Consider the following 25,341-nt stretch of genomic DNA (forward strand, 5'->3'; position numbering starts at 1 on the left):
CTGCCATGCACCCAACTGGTATTTTTTGGTCACATGTGAGGCATTGCCGTACTCGGGAGAAATTGGGGCACATATTTTGGGGTGCTTTTTCTCCTTTATACCTTCTGAAAATGAAAAATTTTGAGCCAGAACTGCATTTTTGTGTAAAAAAATGTAATTTTTCATTTTCACTGCCCACTTGTATCAAAATTGGTGAAACCCCTGGGGGTTTGAAATGTACACTATACCCCTAGATCAATTCCCTGAGGGGTGTAGTTTGCAAAATGGGGTGACTTGTGGGGGGGTTCCACTGTATTGGTGCAACATAGCACCCACCATTCATTCCACCAAAATCTGTGCTGCAAAATCCAAAAATCACTCCTTCCCTTCTGAGTCCTGCCATGCACCCAACTGGTATTTTTTGGTCACATGTGAGGCATTGCCGTACTCGGGAGAAATTGGGGCACAGATTTTGGGGTGCTTTTTCTCCTTCATACCTTCTGAAAATGAAAAATTTTGAGCCAGATCTGCATTTTTGTGTAAAAAAATGTAATTTTTCATTTTCACTGCCCACTTGTATCAAAATTGGTGAAACCCCTGGGGGTTTGAAATGTACACTATACCCCTAGATGAATTCCCTGAGGGGTGTAGTTTGCAAAATGGGGTCACTTGTGGGGGGGTTCCACTGTATTGGTGCTTGGGGGGTCTTGCTAATGCGACATAGCACCCACCAAAATTTCACCAGAATCTGAGCTGCAAAATCCAAAAATCACTCCTTCCCTTCTGAGTCCTGCCATGCACCCAACTGGTATTTTTTGGTCACATGTGAGGCATTGCCGTACTCGGGAGAAATTGGGGCACAGATTTTGGGGTGCTTTTTCTCCTTCATACCTTCTGAAAATGAAAAACTTTGAGCCAGAACTGCATTTTTGTGTAAAAAAATGTAATTTTTCATTTTCACTGCCCAGTTGTATCAAAATTGGTGAAACCCCTGGGGGTTTGAAATGTACACTATACCCCTAGATGAATTCCCTGAGGGGTGTAGTTTGCAAAATGGGGTCACTTGTGGGGGGGTTCCACTGTATTGGTGCTTGGGGGGTCTTGCTAATGCGACATAGCACCCACCAAAATTCCACCAGAATCTGAGCTGCAAAATCCAAAAATCACTCCTTCCCTTCTGAGTCCTGCCATGCACCCAACTGGTATTTTTTGGTCACATGTGAGGCATTGCCGTACTCGGGAGAAATTGGGGCACAGATTTTGGGGTGCTTATTCTCCTTCATACCTTCTGAAAATGAAAAATTTTGAGCCAGAACTGCATTTTTGTGTAAAAAAATGTAATTTTTCATTTTCACTGCCCAGTTGTATCAAAATTGGTGAAACCCCTGGGGGTTTGAAATGTACACTATACCCCTAGATGAATTCCCTGAGGGGTGTAGTTTGCAAAATGGGGTCACTTGTGGGGGGGTTCCACTGTATTGGTGCTTGGGGGGTCTTGCTAATGCGACATAGCACCCACCAAAATTCCACCAGAATCTGAGCTGCAAAATCCAAAAATCACTCCTTCCCTTCTGAGTCCTGCCATGCACCCAACTGGTATTTTTTGGTCACATGTGAGGCATTGCCGTACTCGGGAGAAATTGGGGCACATATTTTGGGGTGCTTTTTCTCCTTCATACCTTCTGAAAATGAAAAATTTTGAGCCAGAACTGCATTTTTGTGTAAAAAAATGTAATTTTTCATTTTCACTGCCCACTTGTATCAAAATTGGTGAAACCCCTGGGGGTTTGAAATGTACACTATACCCCTAGATGAATTCCCTGAGGGGTGTAGTTTGCAAAATGGGGTCACTTGTGGGGGAGTTCCTAACTTTTAGCATCTTATGGTGCCTAGAAACCTACATGGTGCCTAAAAAATAATCTCATAAAAAGGAGGCTCCAAAATCAAGTAGGTGCTCCTTCTATTATGAAGCCTGTGGTTTGGTCAACGTGCACACTAGGGCCACATATAGGATATTTATGAAAACAAAAGAATTGGGGGAATCAATTTTTAGTCACATTTCTCTAGTAAAATGTACTGTGTTCCTTAGAAAAATGTATTAAAATTGCAAATCTGCAAAAAAAATGAAATTTTGAAATTTCACCTACACTTTGTTTTAATTCCTGTGAAACACCTAAAGGGTTAACAAACTTCCAAAATGCTGTTTTGAATACTGTGAGGGGTGCAGTTTTTGAAATGGTATCATTTATGGGGGTGTCTCACATACAAGTCCCTCAAAGTCACATCAGAACTGAACTGGTCCCTAAAAAAATCAGTGTTTGAAATTTTCTTGAAAATTTGAGAATTTGCTATTCATATTGTAAGCCTCCTAGTGTCCAAAAAAATTAAAAGGAAGTTGAAATAATGATGTCAACATAAAGTAGACATATGGTCTATGTTAGTTATTAACTATTTTGAGTGGTATGATTATTTGTCTCACAAGCAGAAAATTTAACATTTTGCAAATTGCTAAATTTTCCATTTTTTTACGACATTTTGGTATTTTTCACAAAAAAACACAGACTGTATCGACCCAAATTTACCACTAATTTGAAGTACAATGTGTCACGAAAAAACAATCTCAAAATCACTGGGATAAGTAAAAGCAAAAAAAAGTTATCCCCACTTAAGTGAGACATGTCAGATTTGAAAAAAAGGGCTCTGTCAGGAACGCAAAAACTGGCTCTGTCAGGAAGGGGTTAAACTAATTTACCTGCACTGTTTTGTCCCCATGGTTACGGTTTGTTTTATCCCCTTTTTCTGTGTATTCACGTGATACAGGCTCTCTTCGCATCTCCAGCGACGCTCTCATCCAGTGACGTCACCATTCGGCGCCTGGCCGGGACGCAGCAGGAGTTGTGAACGGGATCTGTAAGGTATTTAAGTTTTGTCTCAAGGTGCCCATACACGTTACAATTATTGTATACAATATTGTATACAATATCGCATCTCATCCGATCTGGGTTTTGCGATGACATCAAATGAGATGAGATCTAGTACAAAAAGTACGTGCTGCACATACTTTTTGTACTAGATCTCATCTCATCTGATGTCATCGCAAAACCGAGATCGGATGAGATGCGATATTGTATACAATATTGTATACAATAATTGTAACGTGTATGGGCACCTGTCTGTATTTGGTTATCTCTTTGCACCTTGATAAAAAACCCGAAAGGGTTTGAAACGTCGGCTTAAGCCACTGCCTACTACGGTGTGGTCATTTATTTAGTTGAGTGCCGCCGCCAGGATTGCTACATTTGTAGGAGATTCCTACCTTTGGAAGGCACCAGCGCTGTTCATATACCTACTCATGACTTTTTGACATTGCCCTAGGAGTGCCTCCTCTATGCATCTCTATATATATATATATATATATATATATATATATATATATATATATATATATATATAGATTGTAAGCTTGCGAGCAGGGCCCTCCTACATTTTGACTGTCTGTAAATACCCTGTTTTGTTGTATCACTGTCCCCTATGTAAAGCGCAACGGAATATGCTGCGCTATATAAGAAACTGTTAATAAATAAATAAATAATATATATATATATATATGTATATTATTTCTTGGTTTTCTGTTCTGTTCTCTTTCCTTTATCCCTTTCTTAAATCTTCTCCTCCCCTCCAACATGGCTGGTCCTCATCTCCGGATCCAAGAGTTTTCCTCTGAGCCTTTTACATAGTTTGCTTACAAGATATATCATGGGACTAAAGGTAATATCTATAAACATTAATGGACTTAATTCCCCCAGGTGTCGCACTTTGGTCCTCAGCGCTTGTAGACGTGAAATGGTGAACATAGCCCTGGTTCAGGAGACGCACCTGACTGGTGATCACTCACATTTAAAAGGCAGGTATTTCCCTCAAACCTCCTTTGCATCGGCCTTCTGTAAGAAACGGGGAGTGGCTATCTTGTTTTTAAAAAAATGTCCCTTTTATTTTGGAAAAAAAGGAGTTGACTCAGAGGGCAGATTTCTTGTTTTAGTGGGCTCCATAGATTCATAGAAAATCACTTTAGTTAATCTTCATGCCCCTAATGTTAACCAAAGCCCTTTCTTTTCAAAACTTTTTAAACTAATAGAAAAACTTTCCCAAGGACACCTGCTGATAGGCAGAGATTTTAATTACATCTTAGATCATAACATTGACAAAACCACAGCACAACCACTAAAACATTCTTCTAAAATAATACGCACCTCACACAACCTCACCACTGGTCTGGCCAAACTGTCCGTTTTGAACTCATGGCGTCTTAAAAATTAGATGGCCAGAGACTACACACATTATTCTGGCCCTCACCAATTGTACTCGAGAATAGATATGATTCTGGTCTCGAGATCAATTGCCTCCTCATTTACGGCAGCCGGTATTTTTCCATTTTCATGGACATACCATGCAGGCCCTTACATTTTTATAGACTCACTTTCGTCCCAACATAAGTCTAGATCATGGCGTCTGGATGATAACCTACTATTAACGAAATTCCTAAGGGAGTTATCTGGGAAACTCATAAAGCCACAGTGAGGTGTAAACTAATCAGTAAAGCAGCCTTCCTGTCGGAAACAGGCTCAGAGAGAAATCTCACATCTGGAACAGGAAATCTCTTCGGTCCTTGACCAACACAAACACCCCACACCTGCGTTACTTGTACAGATTATTTATCTCAAAGGTAGACTTACTGTTACACAATCTTATCCCATAGATCTGCTAACCTCCTTATAAAACTTCAGCAGAAATACTATGATGAAGTGAACAAAACAGACTCAATATTGGCAAGCAAACTTAGACAGAAGAAACTGTCTAACCTGATTGCCAATATCAAGGGACATAGCTTGGGTAATTTTACCTATGATCCACAGCAGATATTAACAGAATTTTATACTTATTATGAGAAGCTATATAACCTAAATGGCCCCTCTTCCCATTCTGGTCTTTCAGTGACTCCGTCTCTTTCCACCTTCCTCTCTAGTGGATTGCTCCCTTCTCTTAATGAACAAAAAATCTTAGTTGAATGCAGATATCTCAGAGGAAGTAATTCTATCTATCATTAAAGGCCTTAAATCTTCCTCCGATCCAGGCTCAGATGGATTTACCCCTCAATATTAAAAAAAAGTGCTTATGTTCTTAGCCCTTTCCTAAAAACCTTCTTTAATGATCTTTTAGACGGTGCTTCTTTTGACACTTTGACCTCCTTGGCCAGCATACTGTAGTAGCGATTCCCAAACCAGATAAGTTCCCTGTCTTGGTCTCCAACTATATACCCATATCCTTGCTTAACAGATTCAATGGCTTTTTATGTTTTATACCCTTTAATCAATAGGTTTGTCTGGTCGCTTTTTCCAAGGACTTTCGGCCTTTTATGACAAACCAAAAGCTGCTGTGTTGGCCAATAGGGTTGCTTCTTCTCAATTTCTATCTCCAACGGGACTCGTCAGGGCTGCCCCCTTTCCCTGCTTATTTTTGCACTATATATTGAGCCACTTGTGGCATGCATAAGAGCCAAACCTAATATAAAAGGGATTAGGACAGGTGGCGCAGGGCACAAATCGCTTTAGAAGGATGATGTTTTGCTCACGATCTCTGACCCAACCCACTCCCTCCCCCATTTGTTACCTGAAGTTGAAGAATTTGGAGCGGTATCGGGCTGCAAAATTAACCCACAAAAAAACAGAAGTACTGGACTTTTATATCCCACAAAATGTCAAAGATATGTTAGCACTATCCTTTGATTTTTGCTGGCATAGGCGACATCTCTCTTATTTGGGCATCTCTTACCAAAAATTACTGGCAACAATATCAGGCTAAGTACTCCAAACTAATTGCTCAACTACAAAAAAATGACTGATTGGAGTGCTTAACATATTTCTTGGATAGGTTAGGTTAATACTATCAAACTACTTTATTATTATTAACTACCGCAACTACTTTATTATTTTCAAACCCTACCGGTCCTTGCAGAGCCAGATTAAGGTCTAAATGGGCCTGGAGCTGAAAATGATCAAGGGCCTATTATGCGCAATAATAGGGGTCGCGGCCAGCACCTAATAATGTGGGTGGCGTGACCAGTGTTCTGGTTGGGTGATCTGCTCATGGGTGTGTCTCTATTTGTGTAAATACTTTCAACTAATTATATATGCCTGGAAAAGGAAGGGGGCTGGCATAGGAAAAATGCAGGGAGATATATTGGCGGGTGCCCTCCAAAGGTGCACCTACAGGATGCCGATGTCCTAAGATACTTGCGGGGTGAGGCGGCACTCCAGTCATAAAAAAATACTGAAAACTGAAACTTGGTAGACAATATGTCAGCACCTTTTATGTGGTAACCTAAGTTTACCACACCATATACCCCTTATACAAATCATGCAACACAATAGTAACCCCTTATACTGTACTTGCTTCTTACACATTATGCCACATGGAATGAGACAAAATTCACACAGATTGAGCAAAAATTCACACTATGGCACACAGATTGAGTCAAAATTTACGTTATGCCACACAGATTAAGGCAAAATTCACATTTTGCCACATGGATTGAGCCAAAATACACACTATACCAGGCATGTCCAAACAGTGGCCCTCCAGCTGTTGTTAAACTACACGTCCCAGCATGCCTTGACATAGTTTTAGCATTCCCTAATTGCAAAACTGTGGCAATGCATGATGGGACTTGTAGTTTCACAGCTGGAGGGCCATAGTTTGGACATGCCTGCACTATACCAAACAGATTGAACAATAATGCACAATATGCTTAATAAATAGGGGCATTGCGCGCCAAAGGCACACATTAAAAATTGACACCATGTTAAGCCTCACACCATAATCTCCATTACGTATTATGCCAAACACCATAATGCCTATTAAAAATGATGCTACATAAGTGTTGCTTACCTACATGTTCATTGCCAGGGGTTCCATGTTCATTGCCAGGGGTTCCATGCTCATTGCCAGGGGTTCCATGCTCATTGCCATGTGGGATTACATGCTCATTGCCAAGGGGGAATACATGCTCGCGGTAACTGGGGGACAGTCGCCACCGGGCAGAAATGACAGCCATTAACAGCCGGGCAGAGAGCAGGGGGCTGCCCGGCTGTATTCAGAGCACTGCATGTCCCGGCTATTTGAAATAATACCCCTTTCATACCAGAAAATGCAGGGAATATGGTCCCAGGATCATGCAGGGACATTCTCGGACTGGCCCCTTTTACACCAGCCTAGTCCCTGCATTTTCTGGTGTGAGGGGGAGAGAGAAAACCACCCCGCCCCCCTTTAAACAACCAGCTATATCTTCGAAACCAACTGACCCATTTACATGTAGCCTTCGAATGATTTTGGTCCTGTGAAACTGGGCCATTTGGTTCCAAAGAAATCTGTCCTCAAACAACATGAACAGCCATGAAATTACATTTCAGAAATGAAAAAAAAAAAAATAGTTTTACCTGCAATATCTCTAGAACCAATGAACCCATATGGACCAGCCTGATTGAAGGCCCAGCGATTTGGGTTTGACTGAGATCAACCTCGAGTTTCTGTGATGCTGTAGGGGGAACTGGCAGCCGTTGGAACCGGGTGGAGGTCGGACTTAGCGGGTCCCATGTTATCTTATGGGGAAAACGTTCCAGGTTTGCCTGGCGGTATCTCTGGTTCCCGGGGGGCTAGCGACGCGGGGCTGGTCTCGTTAGAAAGCCCTGACCCTCAGCTACAAAATTAGGAGAGTGGGCCTGGAGCTATAGCTCCATCAGGCCCATTGTTAATCCGGCTCTGGGTCCGGGTTCCTCCAAGTGTCTTTAAGCTCCTTCAACGTAATATTATGAACTTTATTTGGTCCAAGAAAAAGCCTAGAGCGAACCGTTTGATAATTCAGAGATGTTCATCGGAGGGCGGCCTTGGGGTGCAAAACTTTAAATCATATTACCTAGCTGTGAGAGTGGCACAATGTGTGCTTTGGGATAGACCCAACTCCGAGAGGGTTTGATTAGGGATTCGCGGGCTTCACAGGTATCCGCGTCCGCTCGCCACGCTTCGGACTCGGTGGCTCGCTGCGCTCGCCACACTATTCTATTCTCAACTCCACGCCGACGTGGATAGTGGGGGTATGAAAAGGTCGTAGGACGCGTACCGCTGCGCTCGCCACGCTTCGGGTTCACGTTTATAATGGGGGGGTGGCGTGGGGGTGCATTTAACATTGTAAGCACCCATTTGGGTGCTTAACATTGTATAAGCACCCATTAGGGTGCTTATACAATGTTTAATCGCATCGCATCGTATGGCATCGTATGCCATGTACAATGGCATTCAATTTCAAAATTGTATGCCATCGTGCACTATCGTACGATATCGCGTCGCATCGCATACCATCGTATACGTTATGGTATGCGATGCGATGGGCGCCGCCAAAATACACAAGTACCCTACTTTTTATTACTCTTTAACATAATATCATCTTGAAAACAAAAAAGAGTTGTCTATATAATATGTTAAGTGTACCGATTGGAACTTTTTCTTTTTATTATGAAACCTCTGCATAGGTTTTCTTGTGGTGCCTATTCTCTGTATTCATGACATCTCACTAATAAAATTTATATTTTGAGCAGATACAATGCGGGGCATAGTGTGATTTGGATACAGTGCAGGTTGGATACAATGCAGGTTGGATACAGTGTCAGTCAGATACAGTGCTGGATATTTAGCCCATCTCCAATGGTGTGTGTCTGCGCATAGGCATTAATGCAGGGGCGTAACTAAACCTATTGGAGCCCCATAGCAAAATTCTCACTGTGCAGAGGGACATGTAGCCCAGAGGAATAATGGGCATTTCAGAGCATGCACCCACCACGATCACAGTGACGTGGCTGGTGGTTAGGTCGAGTGTCAGGGGCTGGGGGCAACAGAGAATGTGTAGAAGGCTGCTAAGATGGAGTTCCGGAAAGGTCAGGGTGGAAGTAACTTTGGCAGAAAGAAGTGGCGCTGATTGTCTGAGAGAGCCATCTGTGGGCGGTTTCCCATATAGAGCAGATGCACTGTGGGCAAGGCACAGTTGGCACACACATTGTCGAGGCCCTGTGTATGAAGCAGTAATAATAATGGAGAAGTGTGCCAGTGGAGAAGTTGTCCATCGCAGACACTCAGCACTGTAGTAATATTTACAATTTGCATACTATAAAATTATACAGAGCAGCTGATTGGATTTCATGGGCAACTTCTTCACTGGCTCAAATTTTCACTCTTATCACCGCTTCATGCATTTACCCAGTGTATGGTGAACTTTATTCTAACTGGTGTAAATAAAAAAAAACCAATATTGCCCGTAGCAATGAATCATATGTTTGCGTTCATTTGCAAACATTCCTAGAAAAATTACAGTTACAGTTGACTTCCACAGCCAAGAAATATTTGTACTGCATTTGGCTTTGAAATGAACAGGAAATAACTTCCTTGAGGTATGCCGAGATGAATAGAACAACTGAAACAGCACATCAGTGGCAGTTACCATACCTCACAACTATCCCGCTTTCCACGGGAATGTCCCGGTTTTTGGTGACGTTCCTGCGTCCTGCCCGGGGCCGCAGTGTCCCACGGTGGTGGGGGCAGTTGGCAGTTGCGCACTGCATCTATTCATGCCCCATAGCGGCAAAAATTGGGACGTAGCCTCATGGGAGCATCACAAGTATAGGCCTCCACAAGGTTGGTAGGTATGGGTTACTGATGATCAAAAAACATTCTCCGTACTATTCGTTCCAGGGGCGTAATTTGTAGTCGTCCCTCCCCCCCCCCCCCCCCCAACATCCAGACTTATATAGGTCAGAATCAGCATTCACCGTGGGTCCCATTTTGCTTGCTGCAGCACAGGCTGATTGGTGTTAGACAGGATCCAACATATCCCCTACTGCGAATGTTAGCAGGGGCTTCTGGGATAGAGCAATTATTTATGCAGCAGGGGCATTGCAGAGCTCCACTGGAAAAACAGTGGTCACACTTGTATCCCACACAGGTGCTGCTCTACATGAAGATGCCCCTTTAATGCTTGGAGCTCTGAGAAAGACGATTCCATTGCCTCTGGGAGTTACTGTATGTCCATAATGATTTCAATCATATTTCATGCTTGCCATGATCTTTAAATCTGTTTCCATATTTACGTTAACCACAAAGTACAAGCCAATAAATCGCTTCTATCTTAACACTTCTATCTATATGGAACCACTAATGTTTTTGAGGCACGCTTATTGAATCAGAAAAGTAAAGTGATGAAGTGATGAAGTGATGAAAATTATAAAAAAATTACTTTTAATAGTAAGCTTAAAATTAGACGCGTATAGACAAAACATATATATGAACAATAAAGACAATATCTTTAAAATGTCAGATAATATTTCTAACAATTATATCAATGTCTTAAGCAAAAATGATTGTTAAAATGGTTTGCCTAGTATCACATCAACTATGGTTTGTTGCAAATTCATTTTATACACTTTATGAACCAATTTATAGGCAAATCCGTTACAGCACAGGACACACCGTACCACTGCCCTCCCCTGAGATGGGTATATTCAGTCACAGTACGTAATGTCATATAGGCCCTTATTCTGATCGGTGCGGATATATCCGCGTGCGTTCGGCCCGCCGATGTTTTGTGTCTGCGCATGTGCAGAGGCGTCTCTGCGCATGTGCGAGCGGGGCGTACGGCGAAATCCCGCATGATATGTGAACACTCCGAACAGGGGGTGGAGAGGGGCGTGAAGGGCTATTTGGGCTCATTACCATATGCATACGCCCCGCGTTTCATGGGGGTTCCCATGAAAACGCTGGGCGTACGTATGGTAATGCGGCCGTGACGCACGTGTAGGGGGCGGACATATGACATCGCCGGATGTCAGCTGCCCGCCCAGATCCCTGCTTTTGCACGGAAAAATGTCCGTGTGGTCTGAGGTTGCGGGTGCTGGTGGAGCACTCGGTCCTGCATTCGATGGTCTGCGACCATCGAATGATGGGGGAGGTTCCCTTAGATGGAGGAGGCGTATTCCGTGAAAAATACACGTGCGGTCCGTTCGGCCAGCTTCTTACCGCATACGGACGGAGTTGGCGATCCGTATGGAAGGCGGGGTTTCGCACGCACGGTCCTGGCCGCATAATCGGCTCCGGCCGCACCGATCAGAATAAGGGCCATAGTCTGTAGTGAGTGGAGAGGGCAAAAGATTAGAAAGATATAGGGATAGTTGAGCGTCACCCTCAGCAACGCAGTGATCCTGCTATCCTGGTAGGTTACAGCACCGGATATTCCCTATTGGTCTCCCATATAGGTACTGGCCCAGCCTTTCACTGCTTAGCTTCTGTGTTCTGGTGGTTTCAGGTGATCCAGTGAGCTGTGGCTGTATCTTTCCTCCTGTATGTGATGGTACTGGTTAGGGGGGTGCGCCAAGGCGTGCTTCTGCTGTTCATCCAAATCGATGTGCCCAATCCCTGTTACTTTATCAGCATTGCAGGGATGGTGGCATCAATAGGCGAATGAGAGAGCCGTGAAATCAGAACTGGAGTGGAAAAGGTGGGGTACTAACAAGCACCATCCCCATCTCTGCTGTCAGCCATCATACCTGTATAGGATGGTTGATGAGAGCCAAGGGATTGTGCGATAGCTCCCCAGAATAATAAATTAAAGAATGAAAATATGGTGAGAGAATATACCCACGGTCCAAAATGAGGAAATACGCTCAGGGTGTCGGTATATATGTGAGCTGAACACCAGGTACATGCCGGGGTTAGTATACTGAATTTGAATTATACAAGGGACAGTAGAGTTTATAGTCCTTTTGTCAAGGCAGCACTACTTGAGGGGCAGTGAAGTACAACAGTAAATATAAATGTAGGAGGGACTTCAGTTTAAAGTATATTGTACAGGGAAGCGATCATCTATTAGAATGAACTTAGGTCTACAGTCATTAGGTCGACCCCACTAGGTCGACTGGCAGGAAGGTCGACCTGACTTAAGGTCAACATGGGCCAAGGTCGACATGACTTAAGGTCGAATTTGCATAAAGGTCGACATGAGGAAGGTCGACTGGTCATAAGGTCGACATGGGTTTTTCACTGTTTTTTGAGCCGACATGTGCCGACAGGCGGTATTTCATGCCCTACCATCCACTAGGGCTTGTTGCGAGAATAAAATAGGGTGCCGAGCGCAGCGAGGCACCGTGCCTGAAGCGAGCGATGCGAGGGTCCGATTCTCATTGCCAACGGTGTCCATGTCGACTGTGTCGACATTCAGATAAAAAAACAGTGAAAAACCCATGTCGACCTTATGACCAGTAGTCCTTCCTCATGTCGACCTTTATGCAAATTCGACCTTAAGTCATGTCGACCTTGGCCCATGTCGACCTTAAGTCAGGTCGACCTTCCTGCCAGTCGACCTAGTGGGGTCGACCTAATGACTGTAGACCTAAGTTCATTCTGACAGATGTACCGATTCCATTGTACATGGGTGCTTCCATACTTTCAGAGAGGTCAATGTGGATATCAAACAATGTCTCTGCAACGTCTGTGTTCTGAGTGCAGAAACAGGGCAGACAAATGAGAAGTACGAAGTGTTTCCATGATATGATCACTGCATATTGCCCAACAATGTTACATAGCATACATTACAGATTTTGCATATAAAGTAAGTAACGAATATACTAATTTGTCACAGATGCCCCAGCAGTGTTGGGAATAATAATCAATGGGTGGTGAAATGTAGAACTATTAAAGGTAGCTGATAGATTTTTTATCACCTGTAATTCAGTGTTCTGTTTGATCTGCCTTATATAAGCAGTACACACAGAGCTGGTCCCGGCAGCATATGGTAAGTGACCCAATGAAGTAAGATGCCCCAGCAGTGTTATACCTCCAGTCATAATCAAGTGAGAAAAAATTTTGAGTAACGTTACTACTTTTGTAGCTCCTGAGCTCAACTTGTTAAACACCTGCAGCAATGGTATACAGAGAGGAGATCCACTGGTGGGCTCGGTCTGGTGGAGTTCACCCATTACCTGTGCGGGTCACCACTGGCTTGAGTGTGTGAGGTGCCGTGGATCAGCGTGGGAGCGAACGGGTGAGTTGCTCCATCTCCGGCCATCAGGGGAGGCTGGGGGGGGGGGGGTGTCCGATGCATCCTGACACGTGTTTCGCTATGACCTTGTTCACAGGCACCAGACCAAGCCCGCCTGTGGCTCTCCTCGTTGTATACCATTACCGCAGGTGTTTAACGAGTTGAGCTCAGGAGCTTATACACGTAACCAGCCATACCTCAATGGATCGCCTGAAACTTTTGATTTGCCTATAAATTTGTTCATAAAGTGTATCATAAAGCGCTATTGGCTGCTAGGCCGCAAGCCGGGTAATAGCGGTATTCGGGGGCGGAGCCGCACAATGTAAACAAAGACACGTGCTCCTGCTCAGTCCGTGGGTTTCGCGTACTCCGGTTTGTTTTTTTGCCAAGTCCCGTGCTACGTGTAAAGAAGATGTGATCTTTGCCGGAGGACACCTGTAAGTATAGTTTCCTTCCACAGCTACACCTATCGATTGCGTCGGAACCTGGACCCGGGCGCCGACACCGGACCAGGACGCTGGACCCCAACACCAGACCAGGACGCCAACACCGGACGCCGACACTGAACCCGGACCAAGACCGAAGGCTACCTACGGGCTCAAGATAGGTAACTATCAGTATGTGTGTGTAATGTATGTATTAAACTTTTATTTTTCACGTGTGTCAGTGTGTGTTTATTTAACTATTTCTTTTACTGTAGAACTACAAGTACCAGCGGGCCCTTTAATGCCCCGCATGCTGGGACTTGTGGTTCTCCAAGTCCCAGAATGCGGGGGATGCTTGCTGGGACTCATAGTTCCACAGTAAAAGACAATCGTTTTTTATCTATTTTTTACACTTTATCAGCCCGGTGGCCACCACTCCAGGGCCACCGGGGACAGCACCAGGCTTCAGCCTGGCTAGCTAAGTCCTGAAGGGGGGGGACCCCTTTATGGGGGGGTCATCACTTCCCCAGGACCCCTGGCCAGGCTGACCGTTCAGAGGGCTGAATGCTTTGGCCGGGGGGACTTGTATAATAAGTCTCCCCCCGGCTGTGGCATTACCCTGCTGGCTGGTTTGGCCTGGGGCTGGTTCTTAAAATACGGGGGACCCCTAGTCATTTTGTCCCCCATATTTTGGGAACCAGCCCCGGACCTGGAGCCTGGGGCTGGTTGTTAAAAATCGGGGAACCCCTATTTGTCGGGTTCCCTGATTTTTAATTACCGGCTCCAGGCTCCGTCAGCCTGGTGCTGGTTATGGCTGTGGGGGGGACAGCACGCCGTTTTTTTTTTTAAATTTATTTATTTTTCAATTTTTTTACACTGAAGCCTGCACGGATCTGACTGATCCGTGCAGGCTTAAAGCAAATACGTCAGGAAAATGGTGTTCTATTTTCCTGTCGTATTTATGTGGGTGTTTTACACCACTAAGCAGCCGTATTATCAGTACGGCTGCTTAGTAAATCAGAAACCACCATTCTTTTGAATGGTGATTTCTGTCGTATCCTATCGATGGTGTAGGACATTCGTATTTGTAAATACAAATACGAATGTTCCATCTTTAGGAATACAAATTGTTGTATTTTTGGGATTGTAAATCCCGAAAATACAAATTCGTAAAAAAAAAGGTGTATTTCTCCCTATGAATACACCTTTTTTCTACGAATCCATTTTGGTAAATGTCCCCCCAAATGTCATAATCTCCTGGAAACAACATAGTTTATCATTACACTATTGGAAGAAAATGCAAAAGGGATAGTAAGAGAAGTCGGAGAGGAAGCTCAAGCACACAAGAAGGGGGACTATAAGTCCATCTCTGTATGGGCTCAAAACTGGGAGCCAATTCATAGGAATATGCCAAAAGACAGTTTCTCATTTAAACCATGGGGTCTTGTGCTATTCAATTTATGTATCCACATGGTTTCCCTTCTTAACAGCTTTCCGTCACGATCTCCTCTTCGAATGGATTCCGGGATATGATCTATAATGATGTGTTTTAAGTCAGATAATTTGTGGTGGGCTGCAGCAAAATGTTTAGCTACTGGCTGTTCATTTTCTTTGCCAGCAATCGCTTTACTGATTGCGGATCAGTGTAGAGCCATTCGGGTGCGTAATGTCCTCACAGTCTTTCCTACATACAGAATTTTGCATGGGCACACAATGACATAAATAACGTGTGTGGTGGTACAAGATACTACATGTTTGATGGGAAATATTCTCCCATCTGTCGGATGGATGAAAGAGTTGCCAGTAAGCATGTGTTGACACGTCGTGCATTTGATGCACTTGATACAGCCATTTTGTTTTTTCATGAAGTTGCCATCTTCAGAAGGGCTGTTAGATGAAAAACCTGTAATGTCATTGTGCACCAGTAGATTCTGTATGTTTTTGCCTCTGGTGTAGCAGATCAGTGGTCATTTGTCACTGAGAGCTGGTAGGCGTGCATCTGTTTTTATTATGGGCCACAGGGCCCTTGTAGCTCTGGGCAATACATGACTGGAGGTGTTGTATCTGGTCACAAATGGAATGGTGTTCTCCACTTTGCTGTTCCTCTTTTGATCATTTTTGGTTGTAGATAGAAGGGAGTCACTGGGAATGTTGAGTACTTCCTCTTTCTGTGTGTATAGTAAGTCTTTCTTGTACCCCCTCTCCACAAATTTCTCCACCATATGATTCAGTACTTCTGGTAAGGTAGAACTGTCACTGACAATCCTTGCTGCTCTTACCATCTGTGATTTTGGTAAGGCTTTCTTTAGGGCCGGTGGATGGAAGCTGTTTGCCCTTAAAACGTTATTCTTGTCGGTCGGTTTCACAAACAAGTTTGTACTGATCTCCCCGTCTTTCAGATCAATTCTGACGTCCAAATAGCTGATAGTTTGTCTTGAGGATTGGTACGTGAACTTAATTGGAGAATTTCTGGAATTGATGTTCTCCATGGTGCTGTTGAACTCCTCTACTGTTCCCCTCCATATTAAGAACAGGTCATCAATGTAGCGTGTCATCATGATGATTCTGTCCTTTATCTCATCATTGTTATAAAACATGTAATTCTCTTCATTGAACATAAAAATGTTCGCAAACGATGGGGAGACATTGCTCCCCATCGAGCAGCCTGACAGTTGCTTATAGAACCTTCCATTGAATAAGAAATAGTTATGGGTAAGGGTTAACCTTAGTAGGTCCATGAACAAATCATGGTCAAGTAGGTCCATTTTGTTCTGGGTCAGGAATCTTTGGAATTCACTCAAACCGTCTTCATGTGGGATGCATGTGTACAACGAACAAACGTCCATGACGCATAATAGTGCATTAGATGGCAGGGTCTGGACTTGTTTGAGGGCATTGAGAAAGTCAGAGGTATCCATGATATAAGTGGGCTGTTTCTTGATGAGAGGCTGTAATATATGGTCTAAAAACTGGGAGATGGGTTGGAAGATGGAGTTCTGTGCAGATATTATGGGCCGTCCGGGGGGGTGGGTGAGATTTTTGTGGATTTTGGGTAGCACGAAAAAGATGGGTACAGATGGATTACTTTGTGTTAGTGCTTGTCGCAGTTTTTCAGTGATCAGATCTTGCAGTAGTGCTGTTGCAAGTACTAGGTCCAGCTCCTTTTTGTACACGATGGTGGGGTCGGCAGGCAATAGCGTATATGTATTAGCATCAGACAATTGTCTGTCGCATTCGGCTGTATCTGCGGTCAGATCTTGGATTACCAGCCCACCGCCTTTATCGGCGGCTTGGAAGACCACATCTCGGTATTTACTCATCCGCAATAGTGCACTGTGTTCACTGCGGCTTAGATTACTATGTAGAGGATGTGGGGCTGCAGAGAATTTAGTCATCGAGGCGTCCAATAATCTGGTGTATGTGGCAATCAATGGGTTGGTAGATTGTGGGTCAAAGTGTGATTTGGTTTTGGTTTTAATGAACTGATGGTGTATCTCTCTGGAGGGAGCAGTATCTTTGTCCTGGAAGTATTCTTTGTCCTGGAAGTATACAAATCAAAACCGCCTCTGAATTCATACAGACGAGGGCGGAATTTACAACAAATGTTGATGCGCCCCACACTATACCCTCCGTTGGAGAATAGTCAGTCCGCAAGGACATTAAGGGGAGGTTGCTTCCGGTGCACTGGGTGCACGACCTGCCATGCGATGATCAGCGGACCCACGATACGACATCCGCACAATGGCAACAGGATAAAAATTCGACACAGATTATCCTGTATGAGCAGTTTTGTCATCTATGTTCTGATCTGCCCGTGCACATTGTATTATGTCGGCATGACAAGCCGAACCTTCCGCGAGCGCATGGCGAATCATCGCTATTCCATCAGGACGGCCATCTCATCTGGGACGTCGGATAAATCAGTAGCCAAACACTGTCTGGCTGCTGGACACCAGATTGCCACATTGCGATGCATGCTTGTGGATCACGTACCTAAACCCACAAGAGGAGGTGATCGACATCTTTGGTTACGCCAACTCGAGGCACGGTGGATTCACCAACTTAACACAGTCGCCCCCCGGGGACTTAATGAGCATAATCCGCTCAATTGCTTTCTGTCATCATGAATAGTGATGCATTGTTGGCTGTGGGTAGTAGTTATCGATTGACGCAGAGTTACCAGCTCACTGATGGTTATCACATGAAGTGTGATATTCTGACCATTGATCAATATTGTTATTGTTATTATTATTTTTATGTCTATCTGTATTCGTTGTACGTTATGTAAATATTGTCTATATATGTTATGTTACATGTTTAGTGGCCAAGTATTGCACTGTATTATAATGCACTTTATGGTATAGCACTTTATTGTTATAGGTGTAGCCTGATTGCGCCTCTGTATTGGTTTGGGTGTGGGTACAAATCTTTGTGACCCTGCCTCCTCACTCGGGTCATAACCCTGTTCCTTTCAGCAGTGTAAAGCTGGTCATGATATGGGCTTGAGTTATATATGCCCACTAGATGTATTCTATATAGCAGCAGCCTGACCACGAGCTGTTTTAGGCTGACAGCGCTGCAGAGACGCTGTGAAACGCAAATATGGGAAGTTGAGAGTCAGTGGAACGCACTGATGTCACTTCCTGGCGGGCACTTCCTGGTTTCTTCTGCTGAACACCCGGCGCTGCTGACATGCTCTTATACAGGTGATTAAGGTTAGTGCGGACGGCTATATAGATACAGAGGGTTGAGCCTTGTAGGCACCCTTATGTTAATTATGTTGATTGGTCCAGGTGTTTACAATTTGAGTGAGTACAGACCTTTATAAGGGGCGCACCAGGCACACTATGCCACATTACCTCCTGTATGGCTGTGGAGCTGTATTGCTGTCCCAGATGTCGTCTTGACAAAGGACTGACTTATGTCCGAAACGTCTACTAATTGACTGGTCTCACTGTGGTGATGTATTAAAATAAACTTTTTGCTGGTACTTTTGGATTGTGCACACTTGGTTGATTTACCTGGATCAGCCCCCTGGAACTATATATATACATATATATATTTATATATTTATTTTGTAAGAAATCTGGTACACATAACAAAAAATGCTTCAACTTGTTCACAATTAAAGTACTTTTTATGTATATAATTTGCAATTGCTGTCAGTTACTCATGTATACAAAATCAATTCCATTCATAAGTATAGTGTGCAAAATATTATCTGCTTTGTATACAGTAATTTCATACATTTTCCTGTTTCAGTTACCCAATATGTTTGGAAGCCTGCGCTCTACAATGATGTCGTTAATGATCGGATCTTATGCATCATCTGCCATCACATTTCCTCTTCTCAAAGTAAGTTGACCTGCTTAATGTATGTAATGTTTAGAAACTCTGATGCTTGTGTATTATCAGGGTGCACAATACGTAGTAGTGTATTGAGAATACGAATAAAGCACTTTGCTGGCTACGTAAACTACGTAAGTGGCTCTAGAGCTCTAAAATTACATAATGCTTAATATCCCCACTATCCACGTCATACCCCCAGTATCCACGTTGGCGCAGAGTTAATTTTATAAAGTGTAGCGAGAGCAGCGAGCAACCAAGCCCAAAGAATGGCAGCGCAACGAGCCCTGCGAGGGCTTGGTGGCTCGCTGCGCTCGCCACACTTTATTACATCAGCTCCACGCCGACGTGGATAGTGGGGGTATGAGGTATGGGGGTATGACGTGGATAGTGGGGGTATGACGTGGATAGTGGAGGTAAAATGGCTGGTCTATACGGACTCGGACCAGGACACCGCACCAAGACCGAGGGCTACCTACGGGCTCAAGATAGGTAAGTATCAGTATGTATGGGCTTTGGATGTAATAAAGCTTTATTTTTCTTGTGTGTCAGTGTGTGTTTATTTGACTATTTTTACTACTGTGGAACTAAAAGTGCCAGCGGGCCCTTTTATGCCCCGCATGCTGGGACTTGTGGTTCTCCAAGTCCCATCATGCGGGGGAGGCTTGCATAGTTCCACAGTATTAAACAAAAGTATCTTCTATTTTTATACACTGAATCAGCCTGGTGACCACCGCTCCAGGGTCACCGGGGACAGCACCAGGCTTCAGCCTTGTCAGGTAAGTCCTGGAAGGGGGGGGGGCTTTATTGGGGGGGTCCCCACTCCCCCAGGGCCCCTGGCCAGGCTGAATGGTCGGTAGGGTGATGTTTTGGCCACGGGACCTTATATAATAAGTGTCCCCCAGCTGTGACATTACCCTGCTGGCTGGTTTGGCCTGGGGCTGGTTCTTAAATACGGGGGACTCCTACTCATTTTGTCCCCTGTATTTTGGGAACCAGCCCCGGACCTGGAGCCTGGGGATGGTTTTAACCTATTTGGTTGGTTTCCTGATTTTTTAATATCAGCCCCGGCTCTTTCAGCCTGGTGCTAGTTCCGGCTGTGGGGGGGACCCCACTCCGTTTTTTTTTTTTTTCATTTATTTTTCTTTCTTTTTTTTTTACACTGAAGCCTGCAAATATGACATGAAAATAAAGTGTATTTTCCTGTCTTATATGCCCGGCCATTCGCGTCTGTTTTACGGCCGCTTAGTAAATCAGGAACCACCATTCTTTTGAATGGTGATTTCTGTCATATTCTTTCGAATACAAATACGAATGTCCCATCAATACGAATACGAAAATTCGTATTTTTGGCATAGTAAATGGCAAAAATACGAAAATGCCCCCAAAAATCGTATTTTCCTATGAAAAGAGGGATTTTGTTCTTACCGTAAATCCTTTTCTCCGAGTCCACAGGTGTCACTGGAGTTACACTGGGGAATAGAAGGCGACCACAGTGAGCATGGGCACTTTAAATAAAAGATTAGAATGGCTAACTCCTCCCCTTCTACTTCCCCTCCAGGTCAGTCATAAAGGTTTGTACCCGGAAGGGAGCAGGAAGATAAAACACACTTCCGAAGAGGAGGTTAATACCACATACATCATTCAATACAAGAAGTAAAGAAGTAAAACAGTGCGAAAACACTGAAAGTTCAAACGTACATAGTCAACAGACAACGAAACACAATAACATAACCAACGTAACCCTAGCAGGGAAACTCCAAGGTAATGGTCCTTGTAGGATATAAGCCCGAAGGCAACAAAAGAGAACAGCGTTGTGGTGGGCGTCCAGTGACACCTGTGGACTCGGAGAAAGGGATTTACGGTAAGTACAAAATCCCTCTTTCTCCTTCATCCACTAGGTGTCACTGGAGTTACACTGGGGACGTCTCAGAGCCTTCAACCCGGGTGGGTGAGCGCTGAGAACCCCTTAACACCCTGCGGCCAAACACTGAAGCAGGAGCCGCAAAGGTATCAAACCTGTAGAACTTAACAAAGGTTCTACAGCCGGACCAGGTAGCCGCTCGGCAGAGCTGCTGGAGAGAAACCCCTCTGGCAGCCGCCCAAGAGGACCCCACCGACCTGGCTGAATGCGCCGTTATGCAAGCAGGAGGAGTCCGAGAAGAAGTGACATAGGCCTGACAGATAGTCAACCGAATCCACCTGGACAGCGTCTGCGGTGAAGCTGGCCATCCACGATGTAAAGGGTCGTAGGTAACAAAAAGCGAATCAGACTTCCTGATGGGGGCTGTCCGGGCTACATAAATTCACAGAGCACTAACCACATCCAAGGATCTCGCTTCAGGAGTGTCCTCTGGAAAAGCGGGAACCACAATGGGCTGGTTCAAGTGAAAGGCCGATACTACCTTAGGAAGGAAGGCCAGGCTAGTACGGAGCTCCGCTCTGTCAGTATGGAATTGAAGAAAAGGGGAGCGACAAGAAAGAGCCCCCAGTTCCGATACCCGTCTGGCAGATGCCAGAGCCAGCAACAGTACGACCTTTCACGTGAGGTAGCGAAGGTCCACCTCCTCCAAGGGCTCAAATGCAGAGGTCTGAAGGTATTGCAGCACAAAGTCCAGGTCCCAGGGAGCCGTTGGAGGGCGAATGGGTGGCTGCAAACGAAGCACCCCCTGGAAAAAGGTTTGCACCTCTGGAAGAAAAGCTAACTTCTTCGGAAAAAAGATGGAGAGAGCTGAGACCTGTACCTTTAAGGTATTCAGCCTCAACCCCGCAGTCAAACCTTCCTGCAGAAAAAGGAGGAGTCTCGCCTTCTTGAACAGGCACGTGGAAACAGCACGCCTCTCGCACCAAACCACATATGAACACCATATACTGTGGTAGTGTGCTGAGGTGACCTCTTTCCTGGCACGTAGCATGGTGGGTATAACTGCACGAGTTATACCGGCCCTCCTCAGGATGGACCTTTCAGCAGCCACGCTGTCAAATGAAGACGACCTAAATTTGGGTAGATGAAGGGTCCTTGGCTAAGAAGGTCGTCCTGCAGAGGCAGGGGCCACAGCTCGTCTATTAGCAGAGCTGTCAGATTGGTGTACCAAAACCGACGTGGCCAGTCCGGTGCCACCAACTGAGCCGTGACCCCCTCTCTCCGGATCCGTTGAAGCACTCAAAGTATCAACGGGAATGGTGGAAAGAGGTACACATACTAGAAGGGCCAAGGAGCTACCAGCGCGTCTACCCCTTCTGCTTGAGGATCTCGCGTTCTTGCGAAGAACCGGGGGAGTTGAAAGTTGTGGCGGGACGCCATCAGGTCCACTTGGGGACAACCCCAGCAATGGACCAGCTTCTGAAAGACTTGAGGGTGTAAGCACCACTCTCCCTGATGTACGTCCCGTTGACTGAGAAAGTCAGCCTCCCAGTTCTCCACTCCAGGAATGAACACGGCCGACAGGGCCAGCGCATGGGCCTGAGCCCAAATCAGGATCCTGCTGACCTCCTTCATGGCTGCGCAACTGCGGGTGCTTGTTCATATATGCCACCGTCGTGGAGTTGTCGGACTGGACACGAACGGCCTTGCCTTGGAGGAGAGGTCTGGCCTGGAGAAGAGCGTAATAGACCGCTCGGAGCTCCAGAACATTGATCGAGAGGAGACTCTCCTGTCATGTCCATAACCACGGGAACTGACGGTCCAGGGTGACAGCTCCCCAACCGCAGAGGCTGGCGTCCGTGGTGATGAGGGTCCAATCCCAAATCGCAATCCTCCTTCCCTGTTGTAGGTTGGCGGTGTTGAGCCACCAGAGGAAGGACAGGCGAGCCCGAGGGGACAGGGTCACCCTCTGCTGCAGATTTAGGTAAGAGCCCGACCATTGATGGAGGAGCGATAGCTGGAAGGGGCGTGAGTGAAACCGGGCATATTGTATCGCCTCGAAGGTAGATACCATCTTCCCCAGCAGTCTGGTGCACATTTGCATGGACACCTGTCTGTGACGCAGGACAAGCCTGACCAAGGCCTGTAAGGACTGGATCTTCTCCGCCGGCAGAAACACCCGCATCTGACTGGTGTCCAGAATCATCCCTAGAAACAAGAGACGCTGAGTGGGGTGAAGCTGTGACTTGACGAAGTTGAGAATCCACCCGTGGGATGCGAGGATCTTCTGTGTGAGAAGAATGTGCTCCAGCAGGGTGTCCCGGGAACGACTCTTCAATACAAGTTCGTCCAAGTAGGGGACGGAGAACCCTGCGTGCGGAGAACCTCCATCATGACCGCCATCACCTTGGTGAAATTCCGAGGTGCGGGCGAGAGGCCAAACGGAAGGGCCTGAAATTGCCAATGTCGTTCCTGCACTGCGAACCGAAGATATGCTTGCTGCGGGGGGCCAAATGGGAATGTGCAAGTAAGCGACCTTGATATCGATGGATACCAAGAACTCTCCTTCTTCCAAACCCTGGATCACGGACTGCAGGGACTCCATCTTGAATCTGACCACGTGCAAGTATGGGTTCAGATCCTTTAGATTGAGAATAGGACATACCGAGCCATCCGGCTTTGGTACGAGGAACAGACTGGAGCAGTAGCCCCGGGTACGCTGATCTACAGGAACCGGAACCACTACTCCCATGTCCTGTAGTTGGCGATGGCTGCCAGTAGCTGATGTCTTTTCTCTGGAGGAAGAGGAAGTCCGGTTTTGAAAAACCTGTTTGGGGGAGACAGACTGAAGCGAATCTTGTACCCTAGGGTCACAAGATCTCTTACCCAGGTGTCCTGACAGGACTGGAGCAATACCGAAGTTCCGTAGATGAGCTCCCACCCTGGGATCCCCCAAGTGGGACGGTGGACTGTCATGCAGTAGGCTTGGCTGCCTTGGGGTCCAGTGTGGTTGTGGAAGCGCCTCTGCCACGACCTCTGGTCCCCCTGTGGGATGGAGCACCTCCTCTGGATCGACCTCTGAACCTGCTTGAGGGACGAAAGCCACGAAAGGAAGGCATGTGAGTGGTTCTGCGAGACGGGGTGGAGCTGCCGAAGGGAGGAAGTGTGACTTCCCGCCTGTGGCCTGGGATATCCATCTATTCAGTTCTGGTCCGAACAGGAGCTTGCCATTAAAGGCCATGGATTCCACCGCCCTCTTTGATTCCGCATTCGCCTGCCACTGGCGAAGCCAGAGGCCTCTACGGGCTGAAATGGACAAAGCAGAAATTCTAGCCGCCACTACACACACATGCATCCATTAGAAATGTGGAGGCATCCTGGATCTGTTCAGACAATTGCATAATAGTAGCAGGGTCTGAACCATCACGCACCTCAGCCGAGATTTGTGATGCCCATACACCTAGAGCCTTGTTCACCAAAAACCAATCTGTGCCGGACGCTGCAACACGCCGGCTGCTGAAAAGATGCTTTTCAAAGTCATCTCCAACCTACGGTCAGAGACGTCCTTGAGGGTGGAAGACCCAGGGACCGGAAGGACAGTCTTTTTAGACAGTCACAACACAGATGAATCCACCGCAGGTGGAATTTCCACTCTCTTACAGCCCTCCGGCAGTAGTGGATAATTCTGAAAAAAACACTTTGGGGTCTGAAACCGCTTGTCTGGATTCTTACAGGCCTCGGTAACATGTTCATCTAATTCCTCAGCCACTGGGAAATTTGGGGACAGTTTTTGCTTTTTCCCAAAAAGGGATGGACGGGAAGGGGCGTCAACCCTATCCATCACATTACAAGCAACCTTGACCATCTGTATAAGGTCTTCAATCCCCTGAGAGGGTTGAGCAGGGGATTGAGCAGTGTGTCATAAGCAAACATATCCTGCACATCTTGCATGTCGTCCCCAGGAGGCGCAAATTCTCCCTCCTCCAGGTCTGGCATATCGTCAGAGTCAGGGGAGTGATGTAATGGAGAGGCCCTCCTCCTCTGCAAAGGTGGGGGCTGTCTTGAGGAGGAAGGGAGAGGCTCAGCCTGCCCTGGAGCTAAGGCTTTAGTGAGGCTCTGGACGGCAGAGGCTTAATCACTCTGCTGGCTTCTAGAGGTCTCTCTATCTCTCTGAGATTGTGATAACTCAGAGGACAGACGAGACATGACCTCTGTTAGCTGTGTGGCCCAGAAAGGTGGGTCCACTGGGGTTTGTGACACAGAGGGATTTACACTACCACACACCCACTGGATAGGAGAGACAGTGATGGAAAGGAGCTGCCACAGAGTCTAAACAGCGCTATGGTATGTTATCAGGGAGCGCTATAGCCCTTAGTTTTAAACACAGCCCAATTATCTCTCCCTAAGCTCTCAACCCCCCACTGTAACTCACAGTACCGGGAGAGCTTGTAGCAGGACGGTCACCAGGATAAGCAATGCACTTGTAGCCTTTGGTGGGGCTACAGTGGTACAGGAGAGCCTCCAGCAGTAAGCAGTGATGCCACTGTAAAAAAGATGGCCGCCGTGTGTGTCTCTGAGAGCGCTGGGGATAGCCG

General features: G+C 45.8%; 1 protein-coding gene across 2 annotated transcripts in view; it reads left to right on the top strand.

Moving 5' to 3' along the window:
* SLC43A1 (solute carrier family 43 member 1) overlaps nt 1–25,341 on the top strand; it is a 229,498-nt gene that overhangs the window by 94,231 nt on the left and 109,926 nt on the right. For both annotated transcript variants that reach the window (XM_083146125.1, XM_083146126.1), the window contains exon 6: nt 18,799–18,891. In XM_083146125.1, the coding sequence (XP_083002251.1) occupies nt 18,799–18,891 (93 nt within the window). The remainder of the gene's footprint in view (nt 1–18,798; nt 18,892–25,341) is intronic.

Source organism: Crinia signifera, chromosome 6 (genome assembly GCF_055691185.1).
Source record: "Crinia signifera chromosome 6, ASM5569118v1, whole genome shotgun sequence".
NCBI classification, from domain to species: domain Eukaryota; kingdom Metazoa; phylum Chordata; class Amphibia; order Anura; family Myobatrachidae; genus Crinia; species Crinia signifera.